The sequence below is a fragment of the Tursiops truncatus genome, chromosome 19 (assembly GCF_011762595.2).
Source record: "Tursiops truncatus isolate mTurTru1 chromosome 19, mTurTru1.mat.Y, whole genome shotgun sequence".
Taxonomy (NCBI): Eukaryota; Metazoa; Chordata; class Mammalia; order Artiodactyla; family Delphinidae; genus Tursiops; species Tursiops truncatus.
In genome coordinates this window covers 28,530,276-28,552,939 of record NC_047052.1, presented here as the reverse complement: position 1 = coordinate 28,552,939, position 22,664 = coordinate 28,530,276, and the positions used below count along the sequence as shown (strand labels likewise).

The 22,664-nt window shown below is 38.2% G+C and overlaps 2 protein-coding genes across 4 annotated transcripts in view; one reads left to right on the top strand and one right to left on the bottom strand.

Moving 5' to 3' along the window:
* Nucleotides 1-2,229, bottom strand: part of OGFOD1 (2-oxoglutarate and iron dependent oxygenase domain containing 1) — a 73,678-nt gene extending 71,449 nt beyond the window's left edge. Inside the window, exons 1-2 of the mRNA XM_033846420.2 lie at nt 2,042-2,229; nt 153-298 (exon numbers count right to left, since the gene is read on the bottom strand). Of these exons, the coding sequence (XP_033702311.1) occupies nt 153-298; nt 2,042-2,195 (300 nt within the window). The 5' untranslated portion in view covers nt 2,196-2,229. The remainder of the gene's footprint in view (nt 1-152; nt 299-2,041) is intronic.
* A 249-nt stretch (nt 2,230-2,478) lies between these two features.
* On the top strand, nt 2,479-20,692 carry NUDT21 (nudix hydrolase 21). Of its 3 annotated transcripts, XM_073795568.1 has the most exons (8): nt 2,479-2,722; nt 5,684-5,884; nt 6,748-6,811; nt 9,171-9,260; nt 13,639-13,714; nt 14,376-14,490; nt 15,352-15,465; nt 15,769-16,048. In XM_073795568.1, exons 1-7 carry the CDS (start codon nt 2,607-2,609, stop codon nt 15,449-15,451), a joined length of 762 nt encoding a protein of 253 aa, XP_073651669.1. In that variant the 5' UTR covers nt 2,479-2,606; the 3' UTR covers nt 15,452-15,465; nt 15,769-16,048. The 3 variants fall into 3 exon arrangements, with proteins under 3 accessions (XP_073651669.1, XP_019791357.1, XP_004313177.1); XM_019935798.3 differs by lacking the exons at nt 15,352-15,465; nt 15,769-16,048 and adding an exon at nt 20,439-20,692; XM_004313129.4 differs by lacking the exon at nt 15,352-15,465 and having other exon boundaries at nt 2,480-2,722.
* The last annotated feature ends 1,972 nt before the right edge of the window (nt 20,693-22,664 follow it).

Genomic DNA, 22,664 nt, shown 5'->3' with positions numbered 1-22,664 from the left:
TTATGTTAAATAAATGAATGCTTTTAACAACGTCAAGGCAAGGACCCTCAATGGCAAACTCAAACTAAAACCTCAAGTCTAAAGGTATTCAATGATTTTATAGAAAATGAATTTCTGAAGTGGAAAAGCTAATGTGAAAGGGCCATAAATACCTGCTGGAACTTATATAAATCATTATACTTTTCATGGAAGTCCAAGTTCAAAAGTTCCTTCTGAAGTCCTTCCAAGAAGTTTTCGCTTTGGATGAAGTTTGGGATCACACAGTGAAGAAAGGGGTCCATGTCCATGACAATGGCTTCTGTGGGGAGGAAAGCATTATCTGTGACTTTTCCCTTTTGTATATATATATATTTTTTTGCGGTACACGGGCCTCTCACTATTGTGGCCTCTCCCGCTGTGGAGAACAGGCTCCGGACGCGTAGGCTCAGCGGCCATGGCTCATGGGCCTAGCCGCTCTGCGGCATGTGGGATCTTCCCAGACCGGGGCACGAACCCATGTCCCCTGCATCGGCAGGCGTACTCTCAACCACTGCGCCACCAGGGAAGCCCCCTTTTGTATTTTTGACCTGTGAGCAGCACAGTAGAGAGAATACAAAAGGGATGGTCGTGAATTTTCAGAACTCTAGTACCTAAAATTTAAGATTTTGGGCAAGAATTATAGGCTCTTCCTTTTTTTTTTTCTCCACTTAATAATACTTTTTAAAGGTACTGTGCTTAAAAATATTAGTCCTTAAGATGAGTACAAACGATGTCACTAAATTAAGATTTCTGCTCTTTTTGGGGTTTTTTAGTTCAACGATTATTCAACTGAATGTATTTTACAGTCTTAATTCATTTCCCCCCAAACTTCAAATGAGAGTAGCAAATTAAAAATGAGAATAACAATACTGGTAGCCAATTTTTCTTCAACCCTTTTTCTTTGCCTAAGTTACTGCTAGAGGAAGTTAAAAAAATACATACTTCTTAAAAAAAAAATCAGGTCAGGCATAACCTCCTCTAACTCTTTGAGTTTTACCTCAACGTTTTACCCACTGCTTCTGGTGGGACAGATTACGTACCCCTCTAATACAAACCACCACCACCTCCCACCAGCTGCCAGGCACTGTGGTGCTTTAACATGCATTATCTCATTTAATCTTCTCAACAGTTCTAAGGTAGATGTCATCACTATCTCCATCCCACACATAAGAAAACTGAAAAGGTCCCTGAGTGTCCAGAGCTTACACTCCAAACACTAAGCTACCACTTTCTATGTGCATCCGGGACACCAAGGACTCATCTCTTAAAGCACTCAACCACTGAAACAAAAATCATGGCAAACTTTAGAAGAGAAATCATGATGCATTAAGCAGAGTTCTTATCCTATAAGGTGATATTTGAAGCTGAGGCTGGAATCATTTGATGAAGGTTCCTTCCTTTGGTCAAAACCATGTTTACCTTCATGGGTCACGTTGCTGAACTACAGACCGGCAAAACTGAGTAAGCTCAGGTGCCTGCTATTTGGCAGCTCCCAACAAATGCTCTGGCTACGCTATTATGGGACAAACGAGCGTTACCTTCGGAGGAAAACCGCAAAAGTCCTCGACTATGTGTCCAAATGTTTACTGGTCCTTACTCAGAAAAATATGTATTGATGCATACATACATTAGCTTATTAATCACACTCAACATCTTTCTGAGGGAAATACTATTAGCTATCCTACTTTACATAGTAAGGAGCTGAACCCATTGCCCAACGACGCACAATCAGTGAAGAAGATTCTACCTCACCTTTAATTCCAGAATTTCCATGAACTTGCATGCCCTGTACTTCCCGAAACTCCCTGGCCTTCATTTCTTCCTCTTCTAGGTTTCTAAATCCAAACTGAACTTGGAAAAGGGACAGCAGGCCAGGCAGGAGAGTCGGAGGTGGCAAAGTCACGCTCTCTCCAAGAGCCTCTTCCCCTGTAGCCTCGCTGCTCAGGAATCGGCTAGAGTGCCAGGACTTTTTCAGAGGCCCCCGACCCGGCGCTGCGCCTCCCCCTTCACAGCACCCGCTTACCGTGGCGAAACGGCGTCCTGCGACTCCAGGCCTCAGCCACCTGCTTTTTCAAGGTTTCCTCCGTGACAGCATCCGAAAACTTCGCCATCACCTCCTTCTTTCCCTTTTTCCCAGCCCGGCCCGTGACGGGCTCAGCAGGCCTCTTACCACTCATCTCCTCGCAAGCTGCAAGACTCACGTCACGCTAACCTAGCGGCTTTTTTCCTACGGAGACTGCAATTCCCAGAATGCCTCATTTCCCGTGTTTCTCCACCGCTATCTAATAGGAAGTACCCAAGTAAAGGGAGGCGGACCCCATACCCGACTTACCAATGGGAGCTCCAGATATTGTGGCCATCCCAGCAGCGATTGGATCGATGTTGCTCGGTCGGGCAGGCCACCGCCTCTCTACTTCCTGCCGCCAGAGGCTCTGGCTGCACTTCCGGCGTACGTACGCCTCCTCGGGCGCTTTCTTGTTAATGGCGGGCGGCGGTTGCTGAGTGGGTCGCAGATAACGGCTGCCCGCACAGGGAACGTCTCCCTGCCACACCTTTTCCGCTCGCCGCTAGTGCCCGAGCTCGCCAGCATGTCCGTGGTGCCGCCCAATCGCTCGCAGACCGGCTGGCCCCGCGGGGTCAACCAGTTCGGCAACAAGTACATCCAACAGACCAAGCCCCTCACCCTGGAGCGCACCATCAACCTGTAAGTGCGGCCTGGCCCTCGCGCGCTGTCCTGTCGGCATCTCCTTCGTAGTGAGCGCCCCTAAAGACTCCAGTCCTCTCCTTCTGGCGCACCCTCGGGGGATTCCGCTTCTTCGACCTCCAGCACCACGGGGCTAGAGTCCTAGTTGAGAGGGTTTTCCCTTTTCTGGAAAGATAGCTTGTTCCCATGCCCCTGCATTCAGTCATTGTAGGAAAACCCCCTTTGCTGTGAACTCATTCTTTCCTCACCTCTCCGGAGATAAGCGGCCGCAAACCGTGGTGTTTATCCTTTAGCATCGCGTGTATGGTATCGTATTGTGTGTTTTTATTTGGTATGAGTGGTATAACGTAGCATCGCTTTTGCAGTTTTCGCTTTGCTCTAATAGATTTCGAGATCTAGCTATAATGCGCGGGTTTAGTTTTTTTCCCTTGCTTTATTGCGTTTCAGCTCCTGAATACACATTTTATTCGTCTGCTCAGGGCTATCTGGCTTCCCCCTATGCATTCACGTGTCTTCCCTGCCGCAGCGACAGGATCCAAGCGCCCAGGAGGGCCCATCTTGGGAGGGGGCTGCGGCTTTCATTGTGGTTGGGCTTTCAGACCGTGGCGAGGACCACAATGAAGCTCCAGAGATCCCATTGCGGGCTGCGTTTATTTTCAGCATCTTTCTGTTTAAGCTCTTCAAGCCATTGCATTTCGAAGCCGCTCTCAAAAGTAACCTCGCTGTGACAGGGAATTGACATTCGGGCTGTGTCTTGCTCAAGAAATTATGTGTGCTTTTTTTTTTTTTTTTTTTTAATAACCTCTGAAAGTTTGTGAGGCACCGTGTGGTGCTGACTCTAATGGAAGAAAACGGCCAGTTTATGCTGGTCAGTATTTAAAGGGTGCAAGGATTTACTGATACTGGTGTTTCGGTAGGACACTTTAGGTGTTTCTCTATTTTATATTCAAATAAATGAACTTTCTTTCCTCAAAAGCGATTTGAAATTGAAAAGATGGTTATTGTTGTTTTATTTGACAAAACAGGTACTGGAAATTTAGGTAATAAAAATGTTCGGTTTATGAAATCTGGAACTAGTAGATATTATACAAGTTAATATCTTTAGCTATTACACTAACATAATAGCATTTTAATTTCCTATGATGTCTTTAGAAAAATCCTCGTAATATTCCCATGAAATGGGAAAGGCTAAATGTTTTTCTAAAAAATGTGAAAGCACAGCTTCTGGATTACTTTCACTGGTAATTAGAACTAGGACTCACAATTTTCCCTTGATTTACCTTGATTATTGGATCAATTTGCATCAAGCCATTATATGGAACTAACGGTGAAAATGTTTTAATTTTTGCTCCATTAAAGTTATGGGTTAATGGATTTGCAGTAGCTTTCCTCTCCTATATAAACACAGTATTCAGAAATGATTGTGTTGTGAACTCAGTTCACGTGGGTGAGTAATGGTCTGAATTGAAAACAAGTTCTCTCTTCTCCAATATATTTTATTAGGAAGTATTGTATGAGATATTGCATGAATGCTTACTTTGTAGCCGGCACTGGGAGTAATGCTGGGTATACAGGGGTGAGGAAGTAAGGTGTAGTCCCTGCTTTACAAAGCTCACAGTATGATGGGAATACTACAGATGTATCTGGGCTGGCACTCATTTCACAGCTGAAAATTCTTATATTTCATCTTGATGGCATCTCGTGATGGGAGAGCTGGCTTTTACAGTAGAGATGTGTTATAGCTGTCTTTAATTCTTTCTAACTCAGGTTGTGAGAACTACATGTTAATATATATAAAGCATTTTCTTTTTAATTGCAGGGCACACAGTGCTGTGTGGGATTGCTGCTGCTAGTGATGAAGATGTTAGATTTAGCACTGAGTCTACTGGGGAAATTCTTAAAATCTTTAAAGCATCTTGGAAATAGTTCATTTTAGTTATTTTAGAGCTGCTTCACTTATGCCTAGAATTTGGCTTCTGGGATTAAAGTAATTTTATAAGTTTTGGCAACCTTGATTTGTTCCCCTTTCAAGAATAACTAAGTGGATTAGTTATGCTGTTGTTGATTTCTAATGCAAGGTGTTTTGGTAGACTAAATGCATTGGGGACAGACAGGTGTGGCCAAAGCATTCTTACTCAAAGGCTTATAACCAAAGGCTTCTTATTGTAAGTCTTATGATCGAGGGGTTACAAGGTAGTACCTGTGATGAAATATAAATACGAGTTTTTAAACTATCTTTAAGGAAAAAATCTTACTAGGCAAGAAGAAAACTGTCTTCAATATAAGTCATATTTTGAATTCTTGATAAAGGAGGAGAGAATATTCAGATTACATCTAGTGGGCAAAAGATTCAAATGAGGGGAAAGGAAGAATAGGGATACTGAATAGAATAAATGCAGAAGGCTAAAAGGCTTAGAAGGGAAAGAAAAGTTCATCTGAAAAAGAAAGGTATGAGAAAAGTCTGAAGATTGTTGACTGGGAGAAATAGAAAATAACTGGGGAGATGATGGAAAGTGGTGACTCAGCTTGTAGAAAAAGAGAGATTAACCATTAGCGCCCATAATTAATAGAATTTATGATTAGATTAGTAGAGGAACCCAAGGGCGCATTAGCCAGGTTGGCAGTGTTAGTGTAGCATCCATGATCTAAAACCAGAAGATTACCAGTTATTCAGATAGCCACTCCTCTAAGCATTTAAGGACTTTAAGGATACTGTCATCTGTGCTTGAAAGTTCCAAGTATGAAGTAGCAGCTTGTTCTGATGAAAACTCTGGCCTTAGAGTCCAAAGAGCTAGATTCTAGTCTCCGCTGTTTTATTAACTAGTTGTTTAATTTTGGACATATCCTATTGTCTCTGAGTGTAATATATAAACTTTTTACCATGGTTTCCTTATACGTGATTGGTATCTGTCCTGCTAAGTTATGTTCTACAGTTCTCTGATGTTTGTCTTTGGATCACAGGTACCCTCTAACCAATTACACTTTTGGTACAAAAGAGCCCCTCTATGAGAAGGACAGCTCCGTTGCAGCCAGATTTCAGCGCATGAGGGAGGAATTTGATAAAATTGGCATGAGGAGGACTGTAGAAGGGGTTTTGATTGTCCATGAGCACCGGCTACCCCATGTGTTACTGCTACAGCTGGGAACAACTTTCTTTAAACTGTAAGTGTCATTGGAAATTAACAACTTTTAATAGGATTGCTGTTCTCTGCAGCTTTGGAATACAGTTTTAGCTTTTAGTCATTTATCTCAACAAACACTGCTGTTAATGGAGTCTTTAGAAAGAGAAACTCAAAAGCATTTTTTTCTCCAGTGCAGTGCTCATTTATTGCCTAAGTACAAATCTGCATGTTTCTGTGTATTGTTGATGTTAGTGACTGAGCTTGATAGGAGCCCTATGAAACAAATGAGTCTGAGTTCAATTTCTAGGTGTCTTTGTAGCATTACTAAGAACAATTGATATTATTTCCTGCTTAGGATGAATAGTGTTTCCTATTCTTAAAATGGGTTACATTTTTATAGATAATTGTTTAGTTTTCTCATTTAAGCTCATAAATCTCTCAATACGTGTTTAGTCCACAACTATTTGACCAGATTGTACCAAAAAGAGAGTTCTCAAATACCTAGTTAGGAAATTTTGAAAAATGCCCCATTCTTAAGATCTAGAGAATGTGGGTCCGCTGCTTTCTGGGCGTTTCTCGACTCCATTATCACCAGATAACGTCCAGAGAGAAAAGAGTGGGATGGACTGGTTTCCAGCAATTATGTGATGTTTATGTAGCGGTACCTATTTTGTTTATTTAAAACTAAGGTTTGTGTACTGTAAGTCAGGCGACTTAACATTATGAATTCAGTTTTCTAGCACATTCTCCCCCTCCGTTTGACATTAGTTTGCTTTGATTGCCTTATCATGTGATACTGAAATGTGTTATGCAGTTACTTGATAGAAATAATTATTATTGTGTTTTTTCTGTTATCCCCAAATTGTATTAAGTTGAAAGCTGAAATTCTTAACCTTTATACAGACCTGGTGGTGAGCTTAACCCAGGAGAAGATGAAGTTGAAGGACTAAAACGCTTAATGACAGAGGTATTTTTCTATTTAACCACTTTGAGGGTTTCATTAATGCTCATTTAAATACCATCAACTTAATGCATAATCAGGTTTTTTTATGTCTTGAAAGGGATGAGTTTATTTTAACTATTTAGTTTTCAATAAATATAACTTAAACCTGAGAATCTTAGTACAATGTTTATTGTACTAAGCAAGTTGCAAGTTATACTTATACTTCCTTTATCTTAACATTATTTTACATTGATATTGTATATACAGCAATAATGGTTAATGAAACAACATTTACTGAGTACTGACTGCTAAGCACTTTAAGTGCTTTACATGCGATAATTCCTTTACTCATCATAACAGCACTAGGAAGTGGATACTATTATTAATCCTGTTTTACCGATAAGGAAATTAGAGCACAGAGAGTTCAAGTAACTTGCTTGATGTTATACAACTAATGTGTCGTGAAGCTGGAGATTTGAATGCAGGTAGTTTTATTCCAGAATAGGTGTCAATAGAATTTTGACAAGGGAATGATTCCTGTTATATACCTGTTTTCATTTTTGCCCATATCTTTTAGGCTTTGCCCAAGTTGTGCTACTTCTTAGAAGTTGTTCTAATGTCTGTCTCTAAAGACTTGGGGCCAAATGCATATAGATGCTGGAGGTTTTTGAGATTGTAAGCTGTTTTCATTATTAAATATTTTTCTTTTTTAGCATGCAATCCCCCCACCCCCTTAGTTACAAAACTAATACATATTCTGTACAACAGGTTTGGCAAATACAGAAAGTAGGAGAGACAAAACTAAAATCACCTGTAATTCTACCACTTTGACCTATTGGTTTGTCTTTTTTTGTATTTTTTAAATGCATTACAACTCTTAAATATTGTGCTGTGTTTGGACTTTCATTTACATATGGTAGATTGAACCTACCTGCTTACCTCAGCTTTTTCTCAGAACTCTACCGACAAGTAGTAAAGGGGTTTTAGAAAGGTAAAAATCCAGTAGGATTGAGGGAGTGCAAAATGAGATAGCAGCAAGAAAAAACTGTTAGAAGCTAGAAAGCAGATGAGCAAATCATAACTGACTTAGCCAGAACCTCAGCCCAGCAGAAGGGCAAGTCCAGGACCCAGCACTGTAGAACACCAGAAAGGCCAAGGAATTGGGAGTGCCTAGTGCCAGTGAAAGAGGGGGCATGCATGGACTGAAAACTGAATTGACTGGCAGTCTGTATAGGATTATTTATATACCTAGATCGTCTTCCCCACTCTGTACATTTAGGCAAATACTGGCTGCTGATTAATTCTCTATAGAGATTGAATCAGAAAACACTAAACAATGAAAAAGTTGAGGAGGTAGGGAGAATACATGAAAGTTTACATCCTGAATAGGGAAACTTACAGACTTCTACCAGTTTAATGGAGGGACATTCTACAAAATACCTAACTAGTACTCCTCACAACTGTCAAGGTTATAAAAAATAAGGAAAGTTTGAGAAACTGTCACAGTCTAGAGGAGCCTGAGGAGAAATGCAAATATAATGTGATATCCTAGATGGGATTCTGGAAACTGAAAAAAGGACATTGGGTAAAAACTAAGGTCATCTGTTTAAAATACAGACTTCAATTAATAAGGAGGTATCAGTATTGGTTCATCAGTTGTGGCAAATGTGCTATCCTTATGTAAGATGTTAAAAGTAGGGAAAACTGGGTATGGGATGTATGGGAAGTCTCTGTACGATCTTTTCAACTTTTCTGTAAATGTGAAACTGAGATAAACTGTCTATTTAAAAACAAGAAGAATGCTTTTAAAAATAGAGGCAAATATTGGGGGAAAACAGCTAAGAGTTGAAAGTTATAGCCAGTGGGAGTGGTGAAGTGGGACAGGGAACTGTTCTTTCTCATTACGAATTTTTGACCAATTAAAATATATAGAATATAGCTTTGATTAACCTTAATCCTATGTTATACATATTTATAGAAATGAAAATTGTGAATTTTGCACACTTATTTCTATAGGTTGGTTAGATGGGTGATTTACAAAAGCTACAGTTGATTCTAGAAAAAACTATTGTATGCCGTTGGCTGGTGTAGGTAATTGATCACCTTTGGTTTTCCATGCATAGCAAGGACATAGAGCAGATGTGTTGGTCCTCCATGGTTATGTTGATGCTAGACTGCTAATTTTGAACTAATAGTGTGTCTTGGGCAGAGTGACGCAGATAATAAATAATAAACAAATTATAGAAAGGAAATCCATGTGGGAGGCATATTAGCCATTAGTCTCCATTAGGAGTGCTGCCAAAGATACTTTCTTCACTGAAGAAGGATATTCATGGCTATGTACATTTAGTTGTTTACTGGCTCTATCATTTCTTTTTGACAGATATTGGGTCGTCAAGATGGAGTCCTGCAAGACTGGGTTATTGATGACTGCATTGGTAACTGGTGGAGACCAAATTTTGAACCTCCTCAGGTTAGTGTTCAGTTACATTTGCTGGGCATTTGGGGAAGTAGGAAGCTGATTTAATTCCAGCCATTTAAAAAGATCATAGTAGAATTTGACTTGAAATTTCGTTTCTTCCCTACTTAATTTAAATTTAAAAAGCCAAGCATTTTTTTCTTTTAAAGGAAAATTTCAAATATATGCAAAAATAGAATAGTAAAAGTAAACAAACCTCATTACCTATCATCCACCCTCAGCAGTTAGCAACTCATGGTCAAACTTCACCAACCCTGTCCTTCCCCTGACTGCTCCATTCCTGCTGCCCTCATCTTGGGTTATTTTGAAGCAAATCCTAGATATAATTTCAGTTGTAAATATTTTAATGTGCATCTCTAAAAAGTAAGGATCTTTTTAAAAACATAACCACAGTGCTACCATTATCATACTAAAAATAAATTATTTCATAATATCATTAAATGTGTAGTCACTGTTCAAATATCCCTGATAGTTTCAAATTTTATTTTTATAATTTGTTTGAATTAGGATAGTCTCTTTTTTAAAACTTATTTATTTATTTTGGCTGCGTTGGGTCTTCATTGTGGTGCGTGGGCTTCTCATTGCGGTGGCTTCTCTTGTTGCGGAGCATGGGCTCTAGGTGCGTGGGCTTCAGTAGTTGCAGCACACGGTAGTTGTGGCTCACGGGCTCTAGGGTGTACCGGCTTCAGTAGTTGTGGCGCACGGGCTTAGTTGCTCTGTGGCATGTGGGATCTTCCTGTACCAGGGTTCGAACCTGTGTTCCCTGCATTGGCAGGTGAATTGTTAACCACTGCACCACCAGGGAAGTCCCTAGGATAGTCTCTTAAGTCTCTTTTTCTTCTGTAGGTTGGCTCCCTGTTTTTCTTTTTTTCCTTGTAATTTATTTGTTAATGGAGACAGGCCATTTAAAGTCCTTAGTGTTTTCATTGCTGATTGCATTCCCCTGGTATTATTGAACACATAGCTTTCTCCTCCGTGTCCTATATAAATTGCTTAGTTAGATCACGAGACTGGATTTGGGTTCAGTTTTTTTGCGAAGTGGGTACAAGGCTTGTCATAGGTGATATATTATTTATCTATTGCTGTATACGTATTTTCCCAGAACTTAGCAGCCTAAAACAACAGACATTTATTATCTTAGTTTCTCAGGGTAAGGCATCTGGGAGCTGCTTAGCTGGGTGGTTCTGTCACCCAGCTAAGTTATGGTCAAGTTCTTGGTCGGGATTGCATTATCTGAAGGCTGGACTGAGGCTGAATTATCTGATCCGAAGCTCACACATGTATTTGTGAGCATACCTCTCATTTCCTCCTGGGCTATTGAACTGAAGGCTTCAGTTCCTTGTTGGCTGCTGACCGAAGGCCTCCCTCAGTTGTTGTGAGAGCATCTCCATAGGGCAACTCCTAGTAAGACAGCTGGCGTCCCAGTCTGTTATAACCTAATCTTCGCAGTGACATACCATCACTTCTGCTGTATGCTATTGGTCACACAGACCAACATAGTACATTGTGGGAGGAGATACCATGAGACAGGAATCATTGAGGGTGATCTTGGAGCCTGGCTACCACAGGTGGTATTGTTTACTTCCATCAGGAATTTTCTAATGTCTGGTTGTTTCTTTTCATAATGTTAGTAGCTCATGGGTAATAGTTTCCTAGATCTATTAATTAATCAGGATTGTGTTCCTTATGTAAAGAAAAACTTACCAATTATTTGTTACCCTGAGGTATAGTTTGTGTAGGAAGAAACAGATGCTTCTTTTCCTCTACTTACCGGTGTTCAGAAGAATGAGTTAATTTCTTAGCATCCTCCAAAGTCATGACTTTATTCAAAAAGAGAGTAAGACAAAGACTTGGGTGCAGGTAGTTAGTTTGTTTGGGATGTGATCCCAGGAAGCAGCAGAGTGCAGGGAAAGGGAGACCAGAAGCAGCAGAAGTTTTTTTTTTTTTTTTTTTTTTTAAAAAGGTACATAATTGATCTTATTACACCTGTGAGTAACTGGATTGATCCTGCTAAGGACCATGAGGGATGCACCTCAGAATTGTCTGTTGGAAGGATGGAAGGCCAGGGACTTCCATCTCCCATTGGATGAGGGTTGTAATAACTCCCTTGCCCTTTCATGTTGAGACCTATCACTGGTTGAGAGAATTTCCAGGGCTTTGGAAATGCTTTGAGGCTGAAAAGCAAGAGTGGGATGTTGGAAGCAAGCAAGGGAGCTTTTTGACACTTTAAAGCACAGCCTCCCTGAAATTTGAGGTGGGATGAGAAACCGATGAGAAGCACAAAAAGCATCTCTTTTGGTGACCTTTTAAAGTGTCGTTTGACCTAAAGGGTTTCAATATATTTGATGTATTTTAATCCATTATAATGATTGCTAATGTTACTAATGCTCAAATTTTCCTATCTTTTGACTAATGGGAGCCTTAGTAAGTTGGATCCTGAATTCTTCTGACAAGGCTCTATGCCTTTGATAACTTCTTTGCATGATAAGATGTTCCAGGTCAAGAATTGCACAGAATATTAGCCAAGCAGAGGACTGTTCTGTTTGTTGTCTTCTGACTCTGGTGTAGCTGCAGGATAGAAAGAGAAGGTGCTGTGGAAGCTGGTGCTCATGCTCACTACCTGAGAATTGTCTTGGCGTTAGGAAAGTATAATTTCATCTGGAAATAGTGAAGTTTCTGGTCCAAAGATAAATAGAACAATTATTATAAACTTTGTTTGGTTTCTTGAACATTCCTTGATCTAACTGGCAAATGCTCAGTAATAATACCAACATTTTCCAGGCTACTTTTCTGAATACCCTCATTCACCTCCCCTACCACGGTTCTAGGACAGTTCTCTTAATTCACTGAACCCTAAGCTTGGCTCTGTTAGTACAAGATATGACATAAGGATTGTGTGTTTATTTAGTAAATTTAGGGTATTGGTTAGGTGTCAGTGGGAAAAGAGCATCACACCATGTCCCTGGTCTTTTTGTGTAAAGTGCAGTTGGCTTAAACACCAAGATGACGAATGGAAAAGAAAGGCTTAAACAAAAAGGAACATATAGCCTCGAGTAGAAGAAAACTGGGGTAATGCTGGTCACTGGTTTGGCCATGGTTTGGGAACTTTTGTTGTATGTGAACCACAGGTCTCACTGTGCTGTTCAGGCTCTTCTCACTTCTTTGTCTCTGTTGCTGCCAATGTGCCTGGTTTTCATGATTGTGTAGGGTACCTCCAAAGTCTAGGATAACTGTCTTGATTCATTATACCCTAGGGATGGCTCTGGTACATAATTATTCTAGCCAGAGTACTGGTTGGGTGCCATTGGGACAGCATAGTGGGAAATAACATAGGCTTTTATAGTTAGATGAGAGTTGGATAGATTCAATTGAATCCTGGCATTGCTGCTTAGCTGTATCATCATGGGAAAGATACTTAGGCTCTCTGCACAAGTTCCTTACATAAAATGGGGGTGATAATACCTCCTTTTGGCAGCCACTGTTTTTATCCTCCTTTCTCATTACGCCTATTTTCAGCACTTGTTAATTCCCCTGCCCTCAAATACTCCAAAAGAAAAGTAGATTTTTCTGAATGTATTATGGGGAGATGTAGGAGAGGTTTTCATTATACGCACACAGAACAAAAAGAAGTCTCTATCTCAGACTTGTAAAATTCTCTGTGTTAAAATTCTTCTTTCTCAGGTAGCAACCTTCTCTCTCTGATTCTCTTCATCCCTTTAAATTCTTCAAAATATTTTCTCATTTTTCACAAGCAATTTGACTTTGTCCAGCTGACAAAGACGGCTCACCTGGTGTTCCTGCAGCATGTGTCCCATATGCGTGTGTGGTTGTTGTGGGGAGGAATGTCCTGTTAAATACCTCACGGGCTGTATTTAAACTTTTAATATAGTAAACATGTCCACATCAAGATTCTAGAAAATTTAACTTAGTGATATATTTTTAAAAGACAACTTTTATTAAAAACATTAATATCAGACTTCATTGTGTTTAAACTTCTCAAGCAATAAATCCTATGTGTACATATTTAATTGTCTTGAACAGTTGAATGGTTTACTGCTTGATATTTTATATTTATTAAAGCATTTATTTATTAGTACATCTGTACTAATAAATTATTACCAGATCCTGGTAAAGGGAAGACTAGAAAGGATTCTTCTTCTCCAAGCAGTTTACAGTATATTGGGGAGTAAACATGTAAGAAATAAATGAAGCCATGGTATACATGTTAATATTTTGTTGGGGTTATGAGTAACTTGGTCTCAGAGGGCTGATATTTGAGCTTAATGTCTGAAACAGGAGAAGTTGGTCAGTGGAGGCATGGGAGGTATCAGGGATGTCTTGGCAACTACAAATTATTTTCTTGTTATTTTAGTATCCATATATTCCTGCACATATTACAAAACCTAAGGAACATAAGAAGTTGTTTTTGGTTCAGCTTCAAGAGAAGGGTAAGTTATTTTGTTTTTGAAGGCAGCCATCTAAAAACTTTTGCAGTGTAATTTCAAGGATACTTCTATTTGTGTTTTTCCCAAGTTCCTTGCATTTGGGGATTTATCATTAAACTAAAAGCACATACCATTTTTATACAGAATTACCTACTTTTTCTTGGATCTGCCAGTCATGTTACAGGGAAAAGTAAGTAACTAGAGCCTAAAATACCAGATTATAGTATTGTTAATAACTGTTTAGCTGTTTGTATTGATTTTCACATTGTGATAAACTGAAAATTTTAGGAGACAGATGAATTGATTTTTTTAATATAGTCTTTAGCTCTGTTGTGCATATTAACAAATAATTACTTCATTTTTTGTTACTTTTAAAATGGAATACAAAATGAATTAGAAGCTCAGGGGTCTTCTCCCCCTTCTCCCAGGGCCAGCACTCATAAGGTGCTCGTGGTTGTTAACAGCATAGATCTCTTTGGAGAGTCAGTTTCAAAGCTGTGACTATGAACTTTGCTTAAAAGACACAACCAAAGTGTGTTAATGAGAGTTAACTTTTTCCTCAAAAGTTTCTCAAATGTAAAATTGGTTATACTTTACTAGCGAAGTAGAAGCAGTGATTATATAAGAAAATATAGAAAATGAATACTGTTTTATCTTATTTTAGCCTTGTTTGCAGTCCCTAAAAATTACAAGCTGGTAGCTGCACCACTTTTTGAACTGTATGACAATGCACCTGGATATGGACCCATCATTTCTAGTCTCCCCCAGCTTTTGAGCAGGTATGGAAAGTTGGATGTTTTGTGGTTGATAAGTCTAAACTGCCAGATTTAAAATAATCCAAGCCACTTGAGGAGGAACAGTTCATAAATTTTGGTCTTCAAGGAAACTAAGACAGTAGATGGATCCTTAGGTCTTGTGCAGATTAAGCCAAAGATTAAATATGACTGTGTCCTCAGACCCTAAGTTGCAGCATGACATTCTGGTGTTTGTGCATCTGTTCCTCCCCAAATCTGATATTCTCTACAGTTAAGTTTGAAGTCTTCATTCAAAGAACAGATGGTAAAATAGTAGTCAGCAATGTATAATAAATATGAGGATAATAAATATGATGGGAGTTACGTATATAAAAATGTGGAGAATTGAATCTCTAGGTATAATACATATTCTCTTTCCATTTGGAAATCTATTCAGGCCCAAGTTGGGGCATGTGGGATTAAGTCCTGAATTTTTACATGGAATTTGATTTTTTTTTTTTTTAAGGCAGATGGAGTGATGAGAAATGTGTGTTGTTTTGTTTTTTAAATTGACTTGTACTGGTTGAGGTCCTTGAGTCAATCAGAATAACATAGTGGTTAATAATATGGATTCTACATGGATTTGAATTCCATCTTCACTGCCTCCTGGCAATGTGACCTTTGACAAATTATTATACCTGTTTCTTTATCTGTAAATGCAGATGGTAGTCCCAGCTTCATAGAATTGTTAGGACTAAATGAAATAATACATATAAAGCGCTTAGAATTATGCCAGGCACCTGGTAAGTGCTTAATAAATGTTAGTTTAAAAAAATTTTCAGTAGTGATTTTGGCCTTCTATGAAAGCTTGTTTAGTATGAAATTGGTATTTCTATTTTGGCACAGAAATCAGACTTCATCTTTTGCTCCTCTGCTTTGGTCTGCTGATGGGTTACACGGTGAAGTATGGGATATGAAAAAAGAGTCATATTATTCATTTATTTAAACACTACTTATCAGGTAACAGTAATTGTGCTGAGTGGTCAGAATACAATGAGGTATAATAACTTTTCCTTCCCTCAAGGAAAGTGGATAATTAATCAAATTTACACTCTTAAAAGTTTTTAAATTGTAAGTATTCAGCGATACTGTTATATAATGTGTAAGATGTGACAGGTGGAAGAAAAGGGGGTCTCTGTGTGGAAAATGCCCAAAATGTCAAGGGAGGGTTGAAATGTCCAAATAAATTTCTTTATCAACTAAGGTAGAAACTATGTAAATAATACTGTTTTTAATAAAGATATTGTTCTTTTTAAAATTCAGGTTCAATTTTATATACAACTGAATTCCTGCGCAGCAGAGAAGTAAGGGAAGCCGTCTCTGTGAGCACAGCTATACACAGTGTAGAGTAAACATGCTAGAAAAGTTTTTTTGGTTTTATCTCTTCCCCAGTCCCTAATTACCACCTACTTTCTGTTGTTTGAATGGTAAAGTTAATATGAAAAATTTGATTGTGGTATAAACAAATGTGATAATGTTTAATTTACTTTTGGTTCTACTTATACTTTTTTGTACAACATTAAAGAAAGTGGACTTCTTTCTATTTGTTTTTTTGTTGTTGTTTTGTTTTTTAATTTCACATTAAACTTGTAAAATTCTTACAGGCAAGGATTGCTTTTCCCCCACTAGGCAGGTGAATGTTAAGAGACAATGGCAGGTTTAGGTCAATAAAGTTTGTGGGACCCTTGCTCTGATACCATTCTTGGGGGTATACTCTAAAACCGTGTTGCAGATCTTTGTGATGAGGATCTTCTGTTACTTTTGGGAGCTAGATTTGCTTGAGTGAGTCCAAGGTGCAACTCCTGTACCAGTTTTACACTCTTAATGAGTTGTATTAGAGCAGAACTCCCAGTGTATTACTGACTAGTACATTTTATACCAGTATCACCAGATCTTACTTCACAAACAACAGATCCTAATTAAACAGACGGGAAACTATTAAAATTGACTAGGCTGGGGAAAGTTTTGGGCATTGGTATAAAAAGAGAGAGATCCAGCGCTCATTAGAACCCTCCCCCATAATGCACAAATTCCAACATTTGTGCTGTTGGAATTTATGTATCTTAGTTATTCTTACAACCGTGGTAAAATGATCTGTGAAGGTGAAAGAAGTTTCTAAAAGTGGGCCTGTTACGTTTTGAACTCTTGGATTGTAAAGTTAGTTATTTCAATTGACGTGAAGTTACAGTGAAAGAGATGAAAATTTGGTTTTAACAAGTGACACAAAGCCTTTTCAAAAATATTTTGGAATGATCTGAATCAATTAGATTTTGTCAGCCTAAGAGAAAAATACCAAATTAAAAAATCTTTTAAAAACACTGCTAAATTAGGATCAAATTTGAGGGAATTAAAAAATAAATCTTAAGGCAAAAGAGTTTGCTGGTCGTGTTATTGCTTAATGGTATATTGTGTATGCCTTATTACAAATGATTGACTGTAGGTTTAATGTAGAGGAAATCTTATAAGATGCAGCTACTTAAAGAGATTGACACAGTTAATGTTTTTAATAGATAGAAATGACCTTTTGGTTAGTTGTACGTCTTTATGGTACTGACCACAGGGCTGTTCTCCTGAATATTGGGTGATGTGAAAGATACATCATACATTATTCCCTATTTAGACTTGAGAAAATCAGACCAAGAGCAGTTGAGCAATTATGTTTATAAACATTCAAGTTTATTTAGTTGAGGTCCTGTCAGATCTTCACACAATTACGTATCTAATAGTGACTATAACTGTGCCCATGCTTAGTAGTAGGTGAGCACCGGTCTCCAGGACCAAAAATGACCAGGGATCTCCTTTGAAAAAGCCCCTAGTTTTGTGGACAGTCATCCTCCTTCAAGTGTAACAGTCCGGCCCTTCTGGTTTACATTCACTTGTTTCTAACTTAACTGTAATTTTACTGGTGAGCTCACTGATGAATCCTACAAGATTGGGGAAGGCAGAGATGGAGATGGCTCGATCTAGCCCACCTTCCATGATTGTTTCTGGAATCCAAGTGAAAAGCTGCAGTGATGACTTGCAGGTGTGTTAGCTCCTGCCATTTGGGGAGAGTGAGGAGAGGCAGACTTTTTCTTGGTGTGATTTATAAAGTGCTGTCAGTAAGGAGTGTTTGAGTTGAAGAGTCATCTGATTCGAGGCCACTTGTGTCCTTTTGTAACTTAAGCTTTGACCTAGAAATTCTTTCTTGAGCATTACTTCCCAGTTGTATAAGTGCTTGAGTCAGTCATCCATACCCTGGGGCTTAAGTGAGAAAAACAGTAAGTTGGCTGAGTTAGTAACTTTGGAATATAATAGATCTGGTTTTGAGTGTAAAATTTATAACACAAACACAAATTTTTAAAACTTGTATTTGAACTGGTTAGTTATAGTTGTATCCCAATGCTCACTTGTTAAGTTTCCTGATGAAAATAGTAGAACTAGGGAAGTTCAAATTTGATATATTCCATTAGAAAGAGGGTACAAGGGTACTGTTTAACACTTTCATTAGGTAAGTTCTTATCACACTTCTTCAAGAACCAACAGTCTTAAAATGTGCATTCCAATTCTCTAAATAATAAATACTGACTAGTTTTTAAATGAGCTCTTGATTAACTTATATTTTTGAATGCCTTCTATATTCCAGGTTTGTTTGTAAATGAGAGCCCACTTTTGCATTGTATAATTACAATATATGCCGTGTTCTTTTCCCTGAGTAATCTGAGTAGTGAATACTCTACATAAGACTACTAAATGGCATTGGAAAATACTCAGTAGGTTGAGGGAAAAACTAAAAAGTTTTACTCAAATGTTTTAAATCATTTTAGGATTGACATCCCTTTGAAGAAAAGTGAAATCTATTTTTTTCTATGTGATGAAGACTTGTGATTTTTTAAAACTAGATAATACTTAAAATAGCATTATGATAATTCTGTGTATGAATTTGTACTTTTAACAGTAGTTAAGACTTCTTACTTTTTATCATTGTCTTCCCTTGTAATTAGCATCGTATGGTTCGGTTATTATTATTTTTTTTTTTTTTTTTTTGCGGTACGCGGGCCTCTCACTGTTGTGGCCTCTCCTGTTGCGGAGCACAGGCTCCGGATGCGCAGGCTCAGCAGCCATGGCTCACAGGCCCAGCCGCTCTGCGGCATGTGGGATCTTCCCGGACCGGGGCACGAACCCGTGTCCCCTGCATTGGCAGGCGGACTCTCACCACCAGGGAAGCCCTATTTTGTATATTTAAGGGTTCTGTTAAGTTAGCATTTTATTTGGATAAAACATACCCAAACTAGCCAGTCTGTTTTCTTACATGGCTAATTAGAAGTGAGAGGTAGAGGTCCTCCTTTAAGGCAATCAGCTTAAAATTCCCTTTCTTAAATGGTGCGACTCTTACACTCTCAGGTTTTTAATGACTTCATTTTTTGAGATGAAATTCGTGGAGTACCTTTTCCATGTTTGAGTTCTTCAAACCTGATGTTTTCACTAGTTCATAGTGTTTGGAACAGTATGTGCCCATCACTAAGACTGCTTCAGAGAGTGCAAAATTTTGTATGTCCCATTGTCAGAGAAGGCCTAGTGGGTTTTACTTATATAAGCTGACTGTAATACAAGTCAGCTTATATAAGCGTGAGGTTTGATTTCCTATAATTATTCCACATGTTTTACATTACTCATTATTTGGGTTAAACTGGACTCATTTGAAGCAGTTTGCCTTTGCTAAATATGTAATGAGAAGTATAATACTGTAATTTGACTTGAGCCATAAAACACATTTTAATATTAGCTTGTATTTATCTAGCTTGTTTTTGTGAAAAAACTGACTAAAACCTAAGTAAATCTAGATTAAGCCAGTTTAGATGTAATTTGTATTTTAGTGATAGATTGTATCGTTAAGACTAGAGCTAAATTGAGAAAATGTATTATGTTCTGTTAAGGGAAAGATCAGCGCATTTAAAAACTTAAACTTTGGTTGCTGTGTTCACATCATAATGTACAAGCATCATTTATAATTTGGCTTTGAGAATTTCTCTGGCATTAAGTTTATAGAAAAATGTATAAAAGAAACAAGTTTTGGTTATATTTTTATATTTGTAAAGTAAAAGTTTGATTAAAATGGTCACTGTTCTTTTTTTATTTTATCGTCATTTCAATAAAAAAAATTAGAATGACTCTGATTTTGTGTGTGGCTACTAATCTTAGCGTGCCATTAGAAATCCTGCACGGTTCTTTTTCAGTATCATTGGCCAGAGGCCATTACATTAGGTAAGAGACAACTTGCATAACAGCAAGGGCTTGAAGACCTGGGACATCCATGTTGCCCTCCCCTTGCATTCCTCCATTGTGTGTTGGCAGTTGTCTTAGGCAGATGCGGTTTCCTGCAATGTGAAAGGGTCATTGGATTTGGAACCTGAAGACTGGCATTTAGAAGTTGCCATGCAATTTTGTTAACTGTGTTATATCATTGGGGACTCAGTTTCCAAAGAGAGTATTGACTTTAGTTTTTTTTTAATCAAACTTGCTTGGTGGTCATGATGTGCTGTGACACCATGCTTGCTACTTTTGTAATATTGGGTTGGCCAAAAAGTTCACTTGGTTTTAAGTAAAAATTTTTCATTTTCACCAAGAAATTTATTGAACGATGTCTTCGTTAACCGAATGAACTTTTTGGCCAACCCAGTACTTTGCAATTTAATTTCATTATTGTAATAGAAATGGTTTACTCAAAACGTGGGAATATATGTGTAATAAAACCATAGCCTTGAGACTTTATATCTGAACAAAAGTTGAACAAAACTTGATACAGTTATTGCAGAGTTTTTCTGAAAATTTTACTAGTTTATAGCAGGCACCAAAGAGCTATGAAAAATTATGAAAGAAAAGCTAAAAACTGAAATGTTCCCATTAACTTACTTTTTTCCCTATGAACTTGATTATTTTTTCCCCTCTGCTAGATTTAGTAATGGAACACATTGGTCCAGCTAATGAAAACACAAGCAGAATTCCATCGGAGCACAATGAAGGCTACTGGATTAGATGATGAAGTTCAGTTCCTAGGCTGCTGAGAACCTTAAACAACACCCAGACTACTCAGCATTTCTCACGGGATGGTGAAAATCAAATGAGGTCATGAATATAGAAGGCTTTTGGATATTTTTAAAAATGAAAAGAGCAATAATGTATCTAGATATGAATCTTCACAACTCTGGTTTGTGTGAAATGTTATATTTATTTCCTTTAAATCAAACCAAATCAGAGCCCCCGTCTCACAAAATGGCAGGGAATTCAGTCTCAGTCATTATTGGGAATAGGGGACCTACCCAAAGTCATACGAATCCAGAAAGCATAAACGGTACTCTGAAATGAAGGTGGGGGTGGGGAGACCTCTAGCTTCCATCATGGACTCCATGGATATTTGTCCAAGCTGAACTAGCTTCTTAAGTCTGGATCCATTGCCTCCCTGCCACACTTGGGCCTTAGGATGCAAATGATGCAGGTGGCCCCTATGCCTATGGTCCAGCCTTCCTGGCCACACTAGTAGTCATCTCCCTGAGTCTGGTCTCCTTTCCCACTCCTATCATGATGTAGGATGCAGTACAAAGAACCAGGAGCATTGGTTGACTTTAGAAGGTGGGTTCTGTCCTTGAAAAAAAAATCCTTGAGGGAAGGATGTGCAAAAGCCTGGCTACCTTCTTGGAATGGGTGAGGACAAAATGTTGGCAGAACAAATACTAATTATCCCAGTGAGATGTCCAGATGCAAACCTTTAAGATCTTTTAAAATGCAAATAAAAAATAACCTTATATAGTTAGGTTAATGTCACCTATTCTCATATTGAATCTTCAGAAATTACAAGCTTCTAAAAGTATAATATTTAGACTATAGTTTTTATGTAGTCAGAATCAAATGTTAAAAGTTGCTATTAAACACAAAGTCATTCCAGGAAACAGGTTGCCTGAAGTTTTAACACTTAGAAAGTAGTGGTTCTCTCAAAATATAACTCAGAGTATAACACTTCGAATTCAAGATGGTGGAATACTGTACCTTAATAAGGACAGATTTATTAACAGTAGCCTCTTATGGTGACAGGACAAGTTTGGTATATGATATTTTATGACTATTGTGGCTTGGATTGAATTTGGATAGTTGGATAGTGTGGTTTAAAATTTATGGGGGCTTGGATAAAGTAGAACAGTTACTTGCGGAAAATCACTATCCTTTTTTTCCATATAAAACTTAATTTACCAATAAAGTTGAAAGTTTAGCATTTTAATCAAATGTCTGCAGGTAGAGAACCAAAGGGAACTGAAAGTATAATCATATACATCTCATATAAAAGTGTGTGTGTGTGTGTACGCTCATCCTCCCTCCCCAGTAAAAGCCAAACTGTTGTGTTCATCACAGGCCCTTTAATAGGATGTTTCTAAAAATTACAAATTGGATAGTAATAACGTTGAGCTGAGCGATCTTTTGTTTTCTAACAAACTTTTAGAATTAGAATATTAGGTATGAAAGAGACCTTGAATATATTTTAGTCCTTTTCTTTTGAAAGTTTGTAAGATTCAACAAATATTTGCTGAATACCTACTCTGCATCAGGCACTAGTACAGGCCTTGGGGATACAATGAGGAATAAGACCTCCAAGATAGCACTTTTCTTTGGTAGTGCTTTTCTTTCTTTCTTTCTTTTTTTAACAGCCTTATTGAGCTATACTTTACATATTTCACCATATATACAATTAAAGATTTTTAGTATATTCAGAGTTGTGCCACAGTCACCACAATTTTAGAACACTTTCATCACCTCAAAAAGAAATCCATGTTTAGCTTTTATACTTCAGTTCCCTCATCTCCCTAAGCAACCAAATAATCTACTTTCTCTGTCTACCTATGTTTTTGCTTGTGCTGGACATTTGGAATAAATGGAATCACGCTATGTGGCATTTGTGTGGCTGCTGTCACTTAGCATGTTGTCAAGGTTTGTCCATGTTGCAGCATGTATCAGTACTTCATTCATTTTCATGGCTGAATACTATTCCATTGTAGGGGATAACTTAGGTATCCATTCATCGCTTGAGGGACATTAGGGTTGTTTCTACCTTTGGCTATTAAGAATAACGTTGCTATTGACATTTGTGTGCACATTTTGTGTGGTGGTGTGTTTTCATTTCTCTTGGTTAT

Excerpts from the sequence above, each read along its gene's own strand:
- NUDT21 (XM_073795568.1), top strand. The coding sequence starts at position 2,607 with ATGTCCGTGGTGCCGCCCAATCGCTCGCAGACCGGCTGGCCCCGCGGG. Across the intron at positions 6,812-9,170 it reads TAAAACGCTTAATGACAGAG|ATATTGGGTCGTCAAGATGG; the intron begins GTATTTTTCTAT and ends TCTTTTTGACAG. Across the intron at positions 13,715-14,375 it reads GGTTCAGCTTCAAGAGAAGG|CCTTGTTTGCAGTCCCTAAA; the intron begins GTAAGTTATTTT and ends ATCTTATTTTAG.